At 53.6% G+C, this 14084-nt stretch overlaps 1 protein-coding gene across 2 annotated transcripts; it reads right to left on the bottom strand.

Moving 5' to 3' along the window:
- Nucleotides 1–791: 791 nt before the first annotated feature.
- On the bottom strand, nucleotides 792–12768 carry B9D1 (B9 domain containing 1; the record flags this gene model as incomplete). Of its 2 annotated transcripts, XM_084236854.1 has the most annotated exons (7): nucleotides 792–931; nucleotides 1289–1356; nucleotides 5045–5107; nucleotides 6220–6316; nucleotides 8537–8648; nucleotides 11515–11583; nucleotides 12706–12768. In XM_084236854.1, 7 exons carry the CDS (start codon nucleotides 12766–12768, stop codon nucleotides 792–794), a joined length of 612 nt encoding a protein of 203 aa, XP_084092980.1. The 2 variants fall into 2 exon arrangements, with proteins under 2 accessions (XP_084092980.1, XP_084092981.1); XM_084236855.1 differs by lacking the exons at nucleotides 792–931; nucleotides 6220–6316 and having other exon boundaries at nucleotides 1310–1356.
- Nucleotides 12769–14084: the final 1316 nt, after the last annotated feature.

Below are 14084 nucleotides of genomic sequence, written 5' to 3'. Positions count from 1 at the left end.
ATGGCTTCCCTTAAATCTCGCTGAGGTGCTGTGCAGGCTGTGGGGAGGGGACAAGCTGTTTCCATGCCCAGAGAGTTCACCTAAGTGCTGCAGGATATGTGCAGGGAAGTGGGGCGGGGAGGGTCCTAGGGACTGTGCTGAGGGGGCCCAGTTCACCTTCCTTTCCTGCTGAGACTTACTGGAACACTGATTCCAGCAGTTTCCCACCTATGGAAGTGAAGTTTTCAGCCCATCCTCTGGGCTGCAGAGGTGGGGTCAGCCCGAGGGTGGGCTGGGGTCTCTCCATGCAGCTCCTGCTGACAGTACTCTCCTTGCCAAGGCAGGTGGTAGTCATGGAACATAGTTCACAAGTGATTGTGCAGAGCTCCCAAAGCCTCCAAGGTGGATATGCCCAATCTAGGGGTGTGTTGAGGTGTAGAAAGAGTCACAACTGTAAGTGGCAGAGCCAGGTTAAGCCCAAGCTCTCATCCTAGTTGGCCATTCTAGCATGCCATCTCTGGCAACTTCTAACCCCTGGGCAGTTGCCCCTGTAGTGTTGGAGTGAGCCCCTCAGGCCAGCAGATGGAGGGAAGGTGCAATGAGAGGGGAGGGGGGCAGCCCTAGGCCTGGCCACTATGGAAAAGTCACACTTTATTATATAAAAATATCTCCCCAGTCCTGCTCCCGCCCCACAAGCTGCACTCAAGGCAGATGGTGGCTGACTCCCCAGGACAGCCCGAGCATTATCTGAGAACCGCTTGGTCTGCTGGACTGCATGGCCAGACTTGCTGGTGGACGGCCTGGTGCCTTCATCAGGGGAGGCCCTGGGGTGGGCTGGGCCCCAAGATGCTCTGTGTGTCCGGAGGCCCAGTGTCGTAGCCCAGCTTCCTCATGTCCTTGGTCACCACGTTGAAGAGGAGAGTGACAAAGCCCTGGGAGCGTACTCGGGTCACTGGGGACAGAAGAGCAACATCAGGCTGGAGCAGAAAGAGATTCAGGCTGCTTTGGGAATCTCTTCCAACCTTAGCATTCTCATCTGTCAGATGGGGAAATAGTGCCCAGCCCCTGCCCCTCACTGGGAAGTAAAGGGGCAGCAGTGGAGACAGACTGACATGGCAAAGCCTCTCACCGCCCACATCTGGGAGGTGCTCTGGGAAAACCCCTGGGCTCTGCTCCAGAAGCACCAGCGTCTTAGGGCCTGGTGGGTCCCTGATATCCACACTGTGTGTTTCCTGGGGACCCACCTAGACCCTCCTGGGCTCTAATCTGTCCATGGGGTTGGGGTGGATTGGAGTGCATCAAACTTTACCTTCCCGGCCTTCACCCTGAGCTACCACCTTGGGGTCTGTGTACTCAGGCCGCCTTCCCATGAACCAGCTGTGGAAAGAAAGGAGAACACTAGGTCAGCAGGCTGGCCTGGGGATCCCCAGACAGGCGACATGGTCACTCTCCTTGTTCCAGACACCAGCAGCCGTCTTCCAAACCCTTCCTCAGGGCTAGGCATTCCCCACCACCCTCCCGACCCATCTGAAAGGCAAGGTGGTGCCAAGGCAGTGGTATACTGGGTTGAGGCCCATGGAGGCCTGGGGACCCCAGCAGGCTGAGGTGCTCTGCAGCTGGATGATGGGCTTTCCCATGGGCCTCCATGGGTCTTGTTCACTGGGATGAAAGAGGAGGGAGATGTGGAACTGGGGTGTGGGGCACAGCCCGAACCCAGGTGGAAATCCTAGGAAGGTAACAGTGGCAGGTGCAGGGGGGCTAGAGGTGAAGGCATCTTGTCAACTGCTGTGTAAAACATTAATCTTGCGATTTACACTTTTGGCTCTAGTTCTAGGACACCCCTGCCCACGGATGTGCCTGCTCTGCGGTTGCAGACACTACTATCTAACCCCACAGTCACCCTAAAGGGGGCGCAGTACTCAGCACTAGTGCCCTGGCACATCACCCCCTACCTGCCCCTCACAGGAGCCTCGCTTGGTAAATCCCCAGCTCACAGAAGCTAAGAAAAGTCAGAGACTTGCCCTTGGCCACATTAGGCAGCAGTGGAAGTAGAAGTAGCAGGGGACTTCCTTACTGTCCCTTGGTGGCTTCAGGCTACCAGGTCAGAGCAGCTTTTTCCAGAGCCGCAGCTTCGCCCCTGACATACCCACTTGAACTGGAAACAAACAGGCACACCATCCTGGCCAGACACCCAAGAAGACCTAGTGGTCTCTCAGCATTGAAGTGCCTGGCACCAAGTCACTCGGGTTCCCCGATTCCTGGAGAGGCCCATCTTCTGCCGCAAGGCAGCTCCTGCGTGGGGCTCCCAGTCTGCTTTCTGTGAAGTAACTGACCCACGGGGGCCCAGGTTCCAGATGGGTAAAGCCATACTCCCCACCACTACCCGACTGGGAGAGTGTGCCCATGGCCCAGCCCAAGCTGTGGCAGGCCTATGACGGTGCCCTGTCTCAGGCAGGTACCAACCAGCACCCACCCGTGCTGCCCAGGGGACAAACTGGCAGCTCACACTGTGGGAGAAAGGAATGACATGACCGCCTTGTCTGCCCATAGGCTTTGTGGAGACGCAGAGCAGCACCATGGCTACCTGACTTTCAGGGGACAGGGGCCCAGGGTTCCAGCTGGGGGCTGGATGGGTACAAGACCGCCTCCCTGTGCCTCCATTTCTCCATCTGGAGTGAGACATGAGACACAGGGAGCAGCCACCGCCAGCCTGGCACATCCCAAGTGGGGGTCTGCTCTAGCCACCGCATTTCTCTCTCCTAAATCTATGAGGGTGGTTTGTTTATCTAACATGATTTGCACAGAAGGAGCAGGCTGTTCAGAGGAGATGTTCCAGGAAGCAGCCAGAAGCAGGGAAGGATCCAGTGGTTCCTTCCCCTGGGAGGAACCCAGGCAGGTGGGACTCGAGTGAGAGGGTGGAGGGCCTCACCGCATCCTAGTAGCCTTAATCCTAAACACAGAGCCAGGGCTGAGTGGTCTCTAAAGCCAGGTTTAGGAAAAGCATTCTTGCTGCTCTGTGAAGACCAGATGTGAGGCTGAATAATGGCCCCAAAGATATAGTCCCAGTCCCTGGAACATGCAAATGTGGCCTTATTTGGAAACAGGATCTTCGCACTTGTGAGGATTAAGGTGAGGATCTCTGTGAAGACCAGATGTGAGGCTGAATAATGGCCCCAAAGATATAGTCCCAGTCCCTGGAACATGCAAATGTGGCCTTATTTGGAAACAGGATCTTCGCACTTGTGAGGATTAAGGTGAGGATCTTAACATGAGAAGGTCATCCTGGATCACCTGGCCGGGCCCCCACTGTCATCACCAGTGTCCTTGTGAGAGGGAGAGGCCGTTGTGGCTCTCACGGGCACAGGGGGGTGAGCCCACAGGCAGAGACAGGAGTGAGGTAGCTGGAGCACAGGAAGCTGCAGCCACGGAAGCTGGAAGGGGCAGACAGAGTCTCCCCCGAGAGCCTCGGGGGAGGATGTGCCCTGCCCACACCTTGATTTCAACCCAGTGAAACTGATTTTGGACTCTGACCTTGAGAACTTATGAGAAAATAAATTTCTGTTGTTTTAAAACCATCAAGTTTGTGGTCATTGGAGGAGTTGCAGGAAACTAGAACAGAGGCTGAGAGTAGAAATGGGCAGGCCAGTTGGGCTAAGGAACGATGGATGAAGGAGGCCATGGGAAAGCACAGAAACTGGGAGATGTGGGGGAGAGGGAGGCAGGGTCGGTGCCTCCAGGGCGCTGGCATGGGGGCTGCTGGAGCCAGTAACATGGCGGCACTCCTGGTCCCATGTCTGAGAATATTGTGTCTGAGAAAAAACTGCCTTCACTAATTTTCTGTAATCCAAGCACACACCACTTCATCCAGTAGGGAGCCCTGTTGAGGGCAGGAGACAGCCCCCGCATAAGCTACTAGCCTTCAGGCACTGACAAAAGCCCTGACTGCTATGTGAGCGGTAAGGCCTTAAGTCGTCAGCAGCGGAACCTCAGAGAGCTCGGGTGGAGCTGTGGGGTGTGAAGCAGCGCGAACATTCCGACCAGACTTCAGTGTCCATCACTGTCACTGCCCCTTGCTTCCCCGCAAGCCACCGAGGTGGGTATCATCCCCTCTAGCTTACTCGAGCCCAGGGCGTCATGGCAGCCTCCTAGAGTAGCTTCTAGGGGCAGTGGCACCCAGAGTGTCCCCTCACTAGGCCTCAGAGCTCAGGTCTGACGCCGTCCCTCCACCCAGCAGGGCTCTGGTCAGGTCTCACCCCTCACACTGGCCAGGCTTGCAAGGGGCAGCTCGCCAGCTGCTGACTGGGACCCAGGTCGTCCTCCATGTCTCCCTCTTCCCAGCTTTGAAGGGAGGGCTCAGGGCTCATCCCTGGCTGACCTGTGAGGGAGCAGCAGCGGCTTACCGATCGTCTGAGCTGACTGGGATTTATCCTCCAATCCTGAGTCAGACAGCTGCGCCAGCACTGGCCCTTCAAGCTCCTATTCCAGCTCAGTCTCCCCCATCTGTCCATGAGTACTCCTGCCCACCTGACATCTCCCCACCACATTCCCGTTGCTCATCACCTATGCACCGCACCCCCCTCCTGGCTCCCAACATGCAGCTCATGCTCTCCTCAGGGTCTCACACATACTTTTCCTGCACCTGGGTCAGTCTCCTCTCAGATCCCCCACACTGGGTCCTTAGCTCCATTCTACTCTCTTCTCAGATGCCACCTCTGAGGCTCCTGCATGTGAAGTCACCTAGTAACGGACAGGATCAAGAACATTTTCTCATCTGATACGAGCTTTTCTTCCTCTCCGTTTGACACAAAGACTTTTAACAGGACAGGGTAAAACTACATGGCCTTATGCTTCTGGAACAGAGGCTGAGGGGGAGCCAGGACCCTCAGCAGCCCCACAGGACCTGTTTCCATTTGTCCCCAAGACTCAGGGAAGCTTAAAGATCCGGCAAGGTTACCTGGCACAGTAACTGTGTGGGGCGGTGGGGTGGGGGAGTGTGGTGTCCCTTCCGCCACTCCCTCTACCCAAGTCAGGAGGAGGACCTGGGGGTTGGAAATAGAAAACTTACCTCGTAAACTGCTGCAGTTTAGATGTAGATTCTGGGACAAACATGGGGATGGTCTTTTTGTGCCTAAAACAAATGCCACAGACAGAGGTGCTGAGTAAGAGAAGTGATAGAATGTTCTGAGTCTCAAGTGGGCAGAAACACAGATCAGGTTGGTGCCAATCAGAGCCAAGGCCAATCAGTCCAACCTGTACTGACCACCACTGTGCCCAGACTCGGCGCTCAGCTCAGGGAGCAGGCAGTGGACACCCAGGCTGAGTACCGTCAGAGTCTTGTTTATCTGAAGGGTCAGAGGATGCTGAGGATTGCCAAAAATCAAACCTGGGTCCCATTCCCACTGCCCTTCAGACAGGCCATTTTTCTCCAGCTGTCCAAATGCCCGCCATCTCTGAGGCCTACTTTGGATACCTTCCTCCAGGAGGCTCCTGACAACTCCCAGACCTTATCCCTGTTGTGGTCACCTGCCCTAGGCTGGTCCTTGGAGCCTGGGGTCCAGCCCTTCACTCCCTGGATCTCTCTCTCCACCATCCCCTTGAACTCCCATCTGGCACTTTCTGTTTCCATGAAAAAAACTCAGAGCACTCCATACACCTGCTTCCTTCTCCTTCCTTCACCTTCTCCAGACAATCTCCTAGGTGTTTAAGGCCAGCTGACCCTGACCCTCCCCTGTGCCTCAGAACACCCCATGTCTATACCCAGTCACTATGCTAGACAAGAGAAAATGTGTCTCTCCATCTGTATCTGCTACTCTGGGAGCTTCTGAGACGAGACCATGTGGCCATACCTGCACCTGAACATCCGTGTGCTCCGATGCCAGCACAGAAGGGGCATCGACGAGAGCTCACAGGATGGGCAGGGACAGGGGAGCAGGCAGAGAAATGAAGGCATGAGCTCTGCAGTGGGCCAGATCCCTCTCAAGAGCACTGAGATGATCTCTGGTAGGCCCCCCAACACTCTTGTACCCAACCTGGTGTTTGGTAGTAACATCAGCCTCACCCATGTGGGTTTCCTCCCACATTCAGGCTGCACCCCGACACATTCCCAGCCTAAGTCCAAGTTGGAAGAAGAGATGAAGTCTGTGCCAGGAAGAGCCCTGCTGAGGTGCCCTGGTTCCCAGGCCAACAAGGCCCAGCGAGGACAGACTGTGGCCCAGGGACAAGTTTAGAGCCAGAACCTACCGGCCGGGTGAGAAAGGAACGTGTACTGCCCCATATCCTCGGACCACATCATTCCCGAACACATCCGGTCCATACACGCTGAGCACAATCTGGGGCCCTTGGGGAGGATAAAGCAGGAGGTTAGCATTTGGGGAAATTTGGAGAAAGGGGGTGGGCAGAGAGCAAAGAGGACAGTACTCAAAGCCTGGAATAGTGGGCAGGAGCTGACATGGGACCTCCCGCTGTAACTCAGGCTTCTGCAGACCCAGAATCCAAGGTGGGGGTTGGAGGAGCTGTTGGACAGGGAGCCACAGAGTCTGCCATTTGCAAGCACAGAACATGCCTCTGACCCAGCTGTGGACAGAACAAAGGGCCACTCTTGGGAGTGAGTTTCCTTCTGGGGAAAGTGGTCAGAAGATCAGTGTATATTGCAAGGACTCAGGCCAGAGAGGGGGTTCATTGGGGGTGGGGGTTCATGACTGTGGGAGAGGTCAGAGAGAGAGCAGAGACCTGCCATGCTCATGCTTCTCCTTCTAAGACATGGACGAAGACACCTCCTCCCGTCAACATTGAGGCACACCAGCTTTCTCCAGTACATTCATTGTCTGGATGTAGAGATCACCACCCACAGGACAGGGGATGAGGGGTGAGGTGGGGAGGCCCAGGTGGCCAGGCTCTGATCCCACTCCCCCTGGGCCTGCCTGAGCACCCCCTCATTGTGCCCTTGGGTTCCACATCTCTAAGACACTAGACAGTGCCTGGCAGTGTTGGGGGACAGATCTATACCCTTCTTGTCACTGCTCCCAACGGAAACCACTATTTTGATTTTATGAAACCACTTTTCTTTAAGCTTCACCATCAAAGAATGCATCCCAAACATGCTACTTTGTAGATAGTCTTTATCAGATTAAGGGAGTTTCCTTGTATTCTCAGTCTGCTGAGTGTCGTGAGTGGATGTTGAATTTTACCATGTTTTCATTTATGAGATGATCATGACTTCTTCTTTTGGATGTGGTGAATCACACCGATTGATTTTAGACGTTATACAAGCTTGGAATTTCTGGAACAAACACTACTTGCTGATGATGTACATTATCCTTTTCATATCCTGCCAGAACCAGCTTGTGAAAATTTTGTTTGGACAGCTGCAAACAAGCTCAAGGTCTGCAATGTTCTGGAGCCGAGCTGCAGCCATGGGGCTGGCCTGCCTCTGCTGCTCCCTGCTCCCCGGGCACAGCTTTCTGAGGTGCCAGCCTAGGGGGCAGGGGCTTTCATGATTCTTGTACCGCTAGCCCAGAAAGGCTGTCGAAGTCTGACTCAGCCTCTCAATCATCCCTACTGGACTCAGCATATACTCCCAGGGTGATGTGGTTGGGTCACATCTCTGGATTTGTTTTTCTCCTGGATCTTAGTCTGGTAAAATGCCACGACTTTGCTAGCTCTCTGATGCCTTCAAGTAAATTGCTTTTTAAATATTTTATTCACCTCTCCCATCTGTCCTCAGCAAGAAGAGGCCCAGAAAGGGTTCCAAGCAGCCCCTGTTTCAGACCTTCTGCACCCAGGAAGCCTGAGCCCAGACCATATGCAGGAAGACCCTGATTAAGAAATGTGATGGACCTGAAACCAAACTCGTACTTACAGATGTACAGCTAAAGGCAAATGATATCACTTTTTGAGTCTCAGTTTCCTAATACGGAAAAAGATGTGGAGAGGACTCTATCTGCCAGATAGGATTAGGAAGCTTGGATAAGTTACATAGGGAGAGTACTCATAGCTCCTGTGGTGCTAGCCCCAGGCTTTTGCATAACTCGGTGCTTACTAAGTGAGAGTGAACAACTAGAACAGCTAATAACTGCCAGACAAAGCTTGGGGGAAAGCTCAGAGGTAAGATGTGGGAAGGGCATCCAGGTAGAAGGAACAGCATGAGTCAAGGTTCAGAAGAGGAGACTTGCTTAGGCCAGGCGGCTTGGATTCTGGAGGGGAACACTAGATGGGAAGTTGAGAGACATCAGGCCAAACTGCTGTAGCCCCAGCTACCAGGCTCTATCCTTTCCAGGTGTAGAACTATCTGGGGTTTCAGGTGGGGTCTCACTTGATCCACTGACCCTCCATAAAGTCACCTACACAGCACAGGGGCGGACTTAGGTCAGTGCGGAGGAGGAAAATGCGAAGGGAAATGTCAGGTGGAAGGAGAATACATTACAAGTCTGGTGTGGGGCCCTAGTGTGCAGTGAACCTCTAAGTGGAGATTGAAGTGTGGATGATGGTGGGCAGAACGAGGTGGAGACTGTCCCGGCTGCCTCCCCATCCCCCAGCCCAGGAGGCCATGCGGACTCACAGCCATAGGGGTTAGTGCTTTTGAAGGTGACGTCAATGGGGAAGTTCCACACCAGTGCCTGCCGCACATCTTGGCTCTTGGATGTGATCTGGGAGATGCCTTCCTCCAGACCCTGTGAGCACAATGACAGTGACAGCGAGTGTCCAGGCTCCAAAATGCCAAGCCCCTACTTACCTGGGTAGACAGTTGGGAGGGCTGTTTTCTTAACTACCTCTGCTAAGACACTAACTTCTAGACAATGGGAACCATTAGGTCTTAACATTTAATTCCACCAAAGCTTGATAACCTTGAGAGCCTCTGCCTGTCCCCTCACCATGTTGATGGAAATGGTTGCAACAGTCTGTTATTCTCTCTCCATGTCTACCAAGATCATCCCCATGGCAGTCATCTAGAGGTTATTTTCTCTATTACAAAGCATCACTGACTCCTGTTCCTCTTACCATCAACCCATCCTTTGCTACCCTTTAGAGCAAAGCACCTTGACAGCTTTGTAGATACTCATGATTCCAATTCCTTCTCCTTCTTTCATAAACCTACTTTTCTCTGATTTCTGGCCCCTACCCTACCAAAGTGTTTGGTCAAGTAACATCAATGCCCCTGGTATTTTATAGCGATGGTCACTTCTCTCTCCTTACTGTACTTGGCCCACCAGCAGCATCTGACAGAGAGGGTCACTTCCTGAAATCTCCTCCGCTTGGTTTCTGGGAACCCCCTCATATCTGTGGGTCTCTCCTTCTGTTCCATTACTCCTGTGTGCTTCCTCCTTCATGTGGGAGCATCCTGGGGCATTTTCCATCTCAGCAGTCTCAGGACATTCCACATGTATCCCCAAACTCATGTCTCTGGCCCGGTCCTTACCTCTGAACTACAGCTGTCCCACAGCTGATGCCTCAGCTCCATCTGACACCTCGTGGAACCTCGACCCTCATACATGCCAGGCTGAGTTGGGGAGTTTGCCTAAACTCTGCTATAGCCAGTTTTCTCACTGAACAACTTTAGCTAAAAAGCTTGGCATTAGGGCCTCCCTGGTGGCGCAAGGGGTTAAGCACCGCACTATGAAGCAATCCACAGCCTCTGCAGCATGATTTTGATCCCTGGCTGGCCAGGGAGAAACCCACATGGTGAAGCAGACCTCTCTTGTCTTGCCCGCTGCTCCCCTCAGCAGTGTATTTCATCAGTCTGCCTGTTCTGTTCCCCGCTCTGTCTCTGGTGGATCCTCTCACCTGCCACTGCATCTCTGTGCCCCAGCTCTTGTATGCATAAATAAATAAATCTTAAAAAAAAAAAAAGCTTGGCCTTATTCTTAACTACTCCTTTTCTCATGCCCCAGGTATGCCCGGCAAGAAAAACTGTTGGCTTTTTTCAAAATGAACTTAAAATTCAACTGCCTTTCAGTACACCCCCCTGTTGCACCTGGACCATGCCACCTGTTTGCTGTAATAGTACAGGGTCTCCTTACTTTGGCCCTTGCCCCTCCCCCCACGGTATACTATGAACACAGAAGCCAGAAGGCTATTTTACTTTATTTTTTTAAAGATTTATTTATTTATTTATACAAGCACTGGGTACAGTCAGAAGCACGGAAGGGTGAGAGAATTCACCAGAGCCAGAGCGGGGAGCAGAACAGGCAGACTGACGAAGTACACGGCTGAGGGGAGCAGTGGGCATGGCAGGAGAGGTCTGCGCGCCATGCGGGACCCTCGTGGGTGGCCAGGGATCGAACCGGCCCTGCAGAGGCTGCGGGCAGCTTCACAGCCCAGCGCTCAACCACTGCGCTGGAGAGGCCCCAGAAGGCTACTTTAAACACCTAAGTCAAATCTTTCAAAAATGCTCTGAGGGGGTCTAGTCCCATCCTGGGTAAAGGTAAGTAAGATCTACCCCATCTCCCCCTTCCCTGCTTTTCCCTTGCTCACTCTGTTCCCAGGCCACATGAAGTGGCCACATGGCCTCCTAGATGTTCTGCCAACATGCCAAGTACACTCCTACCTCAGGACCTTTGCACGCTCTGTTTCTTCTGCCTAGAAAGTTCTTCCTACAGACTACCACATGGCTTGTTCCCTCACTTCCCACAGGTCTTTACTCAAAAGTTACCTTCTCAGTGAGGCCATCCCTGGCCACCTTATCTAGATTGCAGCCTCTCTCTTGTCCTTCACCCTCCCCTTCCTAAGTTAACTTTCTCCTCAGCATGCATTACTAGCTAACACACTAGAACATTATTACTCATTGTGTGTCTCCCCAACAAGAATGTGCACTCCAGGCAGACAGGGACTTTTGTCTGGCTTGGTTCACCACTGGATCTCCAAGATCCAGAAGACATGTAATGTAATAAGCAGCTATTCAATCAATGGGTGCCCAAAAAATAAGTATTGTCATCTCAATCATAAAGATGAGGATGCAAGCTCAGAGAAGTTAAGTAAGTTAGGCCTCCATTTCTTCAACTTCTACAAAGATTAAACAAGTACACTGCAAACAGTAAAGTGTAGAGTAGGCCCAAGGTGTCATCAAATTCCCTCTCCTGGTAGAGTCAGGCTGCCCCTTGAGAGGTTGTGGAAGGAAGGGTCCTGTCTGTCTTTTTGACTCTCCAAAATTTTCTCCATGGGCTGGGGAGACGCCAAACAATGAAGGAACTAGCCCGGAGTGTCTGCAACTTCTCTGGGGCCTGCCTGCTTGGCCTGCACTGACCACACATTCCTCTGCTGCCCTGTGCAAGCTGAGGGGTAGGTGCAGCCTGTGGGGGGTGGGGAAAGGGGGCGAGGGAGTGGGGATGGGTTAAGGCAACCGACTTGGCAGCATTCTCCCTCTGCTCCAACTTTACCAGTAAGAAAATCATGTTTGCCTCCCCTCCGCCCTCCACCCAAACTTGGTATATATTTCTCTGTGAGTTTTAAACTGGGAGGGAAGAGTTGTGATAGACACCTCCAGAAACCCCAGCAGTCAGGAGGCTTTGAGTAAGGGGGGCCTAAGAGAGGTCAGCTTACCGCCGTGGGAGCCCAGTCCTGGCCGTACACAAAGCAGTACTTGCAGTAGAGATCATCATACTCGGGAAACTGTGGAAACAAGCACAGGGAGTCTGTTGATGTGTTGAGGCCAGCATGTTGGTCAGGCAGGTAAAGACAACAGGAATTCTGAACATGAGGCACTAGGGATGGGGCTGAAGAGACAGCTAGGGTAGTGGGCATGGAGTTCAGTAGACGGGCTGGGGACTGACATGAGAGTCAGAGGGAGAGTCCAAGGCTGGGCTGCACACTTTGCTCAGGCCCTGCCTTCTATCTGACAAACCTTCCCATTCCTTCATCTGGCAAACTCCTGCTCAACCTTCGAAACTCATCCTTTAGGGAATCGTCCCTAACTTCCAGAGTAAGGGGCCATTACTTGGTTTCTTCAGCCCCTCGTGCTTCCCTCCATCCAAGTACTGACTGCCTGCACATGTTTATTTCTGTCAAAACCCATTAGACTTAGAAAAGGGAACAGGTTTGATGCCTTTCTGTGTCCCAAGCACCTGACAGAGGGAGGCAATAATAAGAAAACAGTGCTGACGTGATGGCTGAGGCATACACACACACACACACACACACACACACACGTGATACACACACACATTACTTAATGTATATACATATACATTACAAGATACATATATATTTTCTAATGTATCGGGGGATGGAGAGTAGCATTCCCTTCCAACTCATAGACACACTCTCCCTGAATCATTCTGGCCACCACCATCGCTGGATCCAGTCAATCCAATCATCATTCTTACCCAAGTTTAAGGATCTGGGGGTTTAGAGAGCAGAGTACTCACTGCGCACAGGACATGGCCTGGACCCAATCACTTTAGGATGAAGCCGGTCACCAGCATTAAGCTCCCGGCCATGACTCAACCAAGTGCACATTCCAAGCCCGGGGCCACAGTCTTGACCAAGTGTAGCGACCCCGATATTAGTTTAAACTCTAGAGGTCTGTTTCCACACCGGCAAGTCGAGGCTAGAACATTCCCAGCAACCTCACGCTAAGCCTCTCGAATGCTGGTCGCCCTCTCCCGCCCAACCGAGGGCCAGAGCCCCAAGGAATGACAAGCTTCTCCAAGGCCAACACCGCAGCATGGGAGATTGTGGGACGGGCCCCGGAGGACTCTGAGGCCAGCGGCGGTGGGATCCACGCTCGCTCACCTGGGCGCTCTCTACCTGTCCGTTAACCATGAGTAGGAAGACGCTGGGGCTCGCGGCCGCCATGGCAGACGAGGGGGAGCGGGTAACCCACCCAAATTGCGCGCACCGTGAATAGGAGGCTCTGCGGTTGCCCTGGAAACAGACGGCGTGGCGCGAGGGACACATTTCAGGGACGTGGGCTCTTCGCGAAGGCGAGGGCCGGAGAGCCGCGCTGCGCAAGTGCAGTCGGGGCCGCTGCCGTGAGGGGCGGGGCCGGAGACGCGGCTCGGCGGCCCCTCCCTGCTCCGGGGACACAGCGGCCCTCCGCGCCAGGCCGAGGCGGAAGTGTGGGCCCTTGGGGTACAGCCCGGCCCCATCGCCCGATCCTGATTCGGTTACACCCTCCAGGAGTGTTTATCCACTCGAACTCGGACTCACCCGGCTCCAACACGCGGAGGTGCCGCCCTGACCCTGGCCCGCCGGCGGCCAAGCGGTGCAAATGGCCCTCGGCCACAAGATGTCGCTGTGGCGCCGTCGGGAGGCCGGGGCAGGGGGCGCGCAAGGAGGAGCCGGCGGGGCGCTGGCAGGGGTTAAAGCCCTGAGGCCAGGCGCGCAGGACAGGGTCGGGGCCGTCTGGTCTCTGGAAAGCCGCTCCCTCTCTGCGTCCCATCAGAGGACATGCGCCCTTGTGGTTTTTGAGACCCTCGCCCCCCTCTTTATTAGACACACTTGGTAGGCACTTCAAGAATCCTCACATCCAAGCCTTTGCTCTTCAAATATGAAGCTGGGAAATGGAGGTCCAACTGAGCAGCACCTGGCATCCCAGTCACCCAGCTGTTGGGGGAGGAGTGAGCCAGAGCCCACGGCTCTGTCAGGACTCCGTGACTCCCTGGTCACCCCAGTAGTTCATTTCTATTAACTTCTATTAACACATTGATCCATTCATTCCGCTTAGCACTCCCCATGGTTTATATTTGCACGTTTTTTATTGTCATAAATCAGGCTAGTGCTCTCCTCCCCTCTGCCCCCCAGACTCCAGGGGGCCAGGTGCATCTTTAGCACTGGTAACAGTTCGTTGGAAGAAGGAATAGTTGAATACATGTCCATAACACAAAGGAGGAAGCAGGGTCGGAGAGAAGAGGCGATCCAGACAACCTCAGGTAAGTAGCCGAGCCAGGATTCAGATCTAGAACCCCACAGACTAGACCTTCACTGCTTTCTCTACCTGGTTCTAGGTCTGGCTAAAGGGTGCTGTTTGGCTTTGGTGTTGAAGATGGTATCAAAGACCTTTTCCCAGATTCAGAAAAGGAAGCCTTGGCCTTGGTGTTGAAGGTGGTATTAAAGACCTTTTCCCGGATCCAGAAAATGAAGGGGTACACAGGTGTGTAAACTTCAGGGAG

This window comes from Talpa europaea (genome assembly GCF_964194135.1).
Source record: "Talpa europaea genome assembly, chromosome: 7".
NCBI lineage: Eukaryota > Metazoa > Chordata > Mammalia > Eulipotyphla > Talpidae > Talpa > Talpa europaea.
The sequence above is the reverse complement of the archived record's forward strand: the minus strand, read 5'-3'. Positions and strand labels throughout refer to the sequence as shown.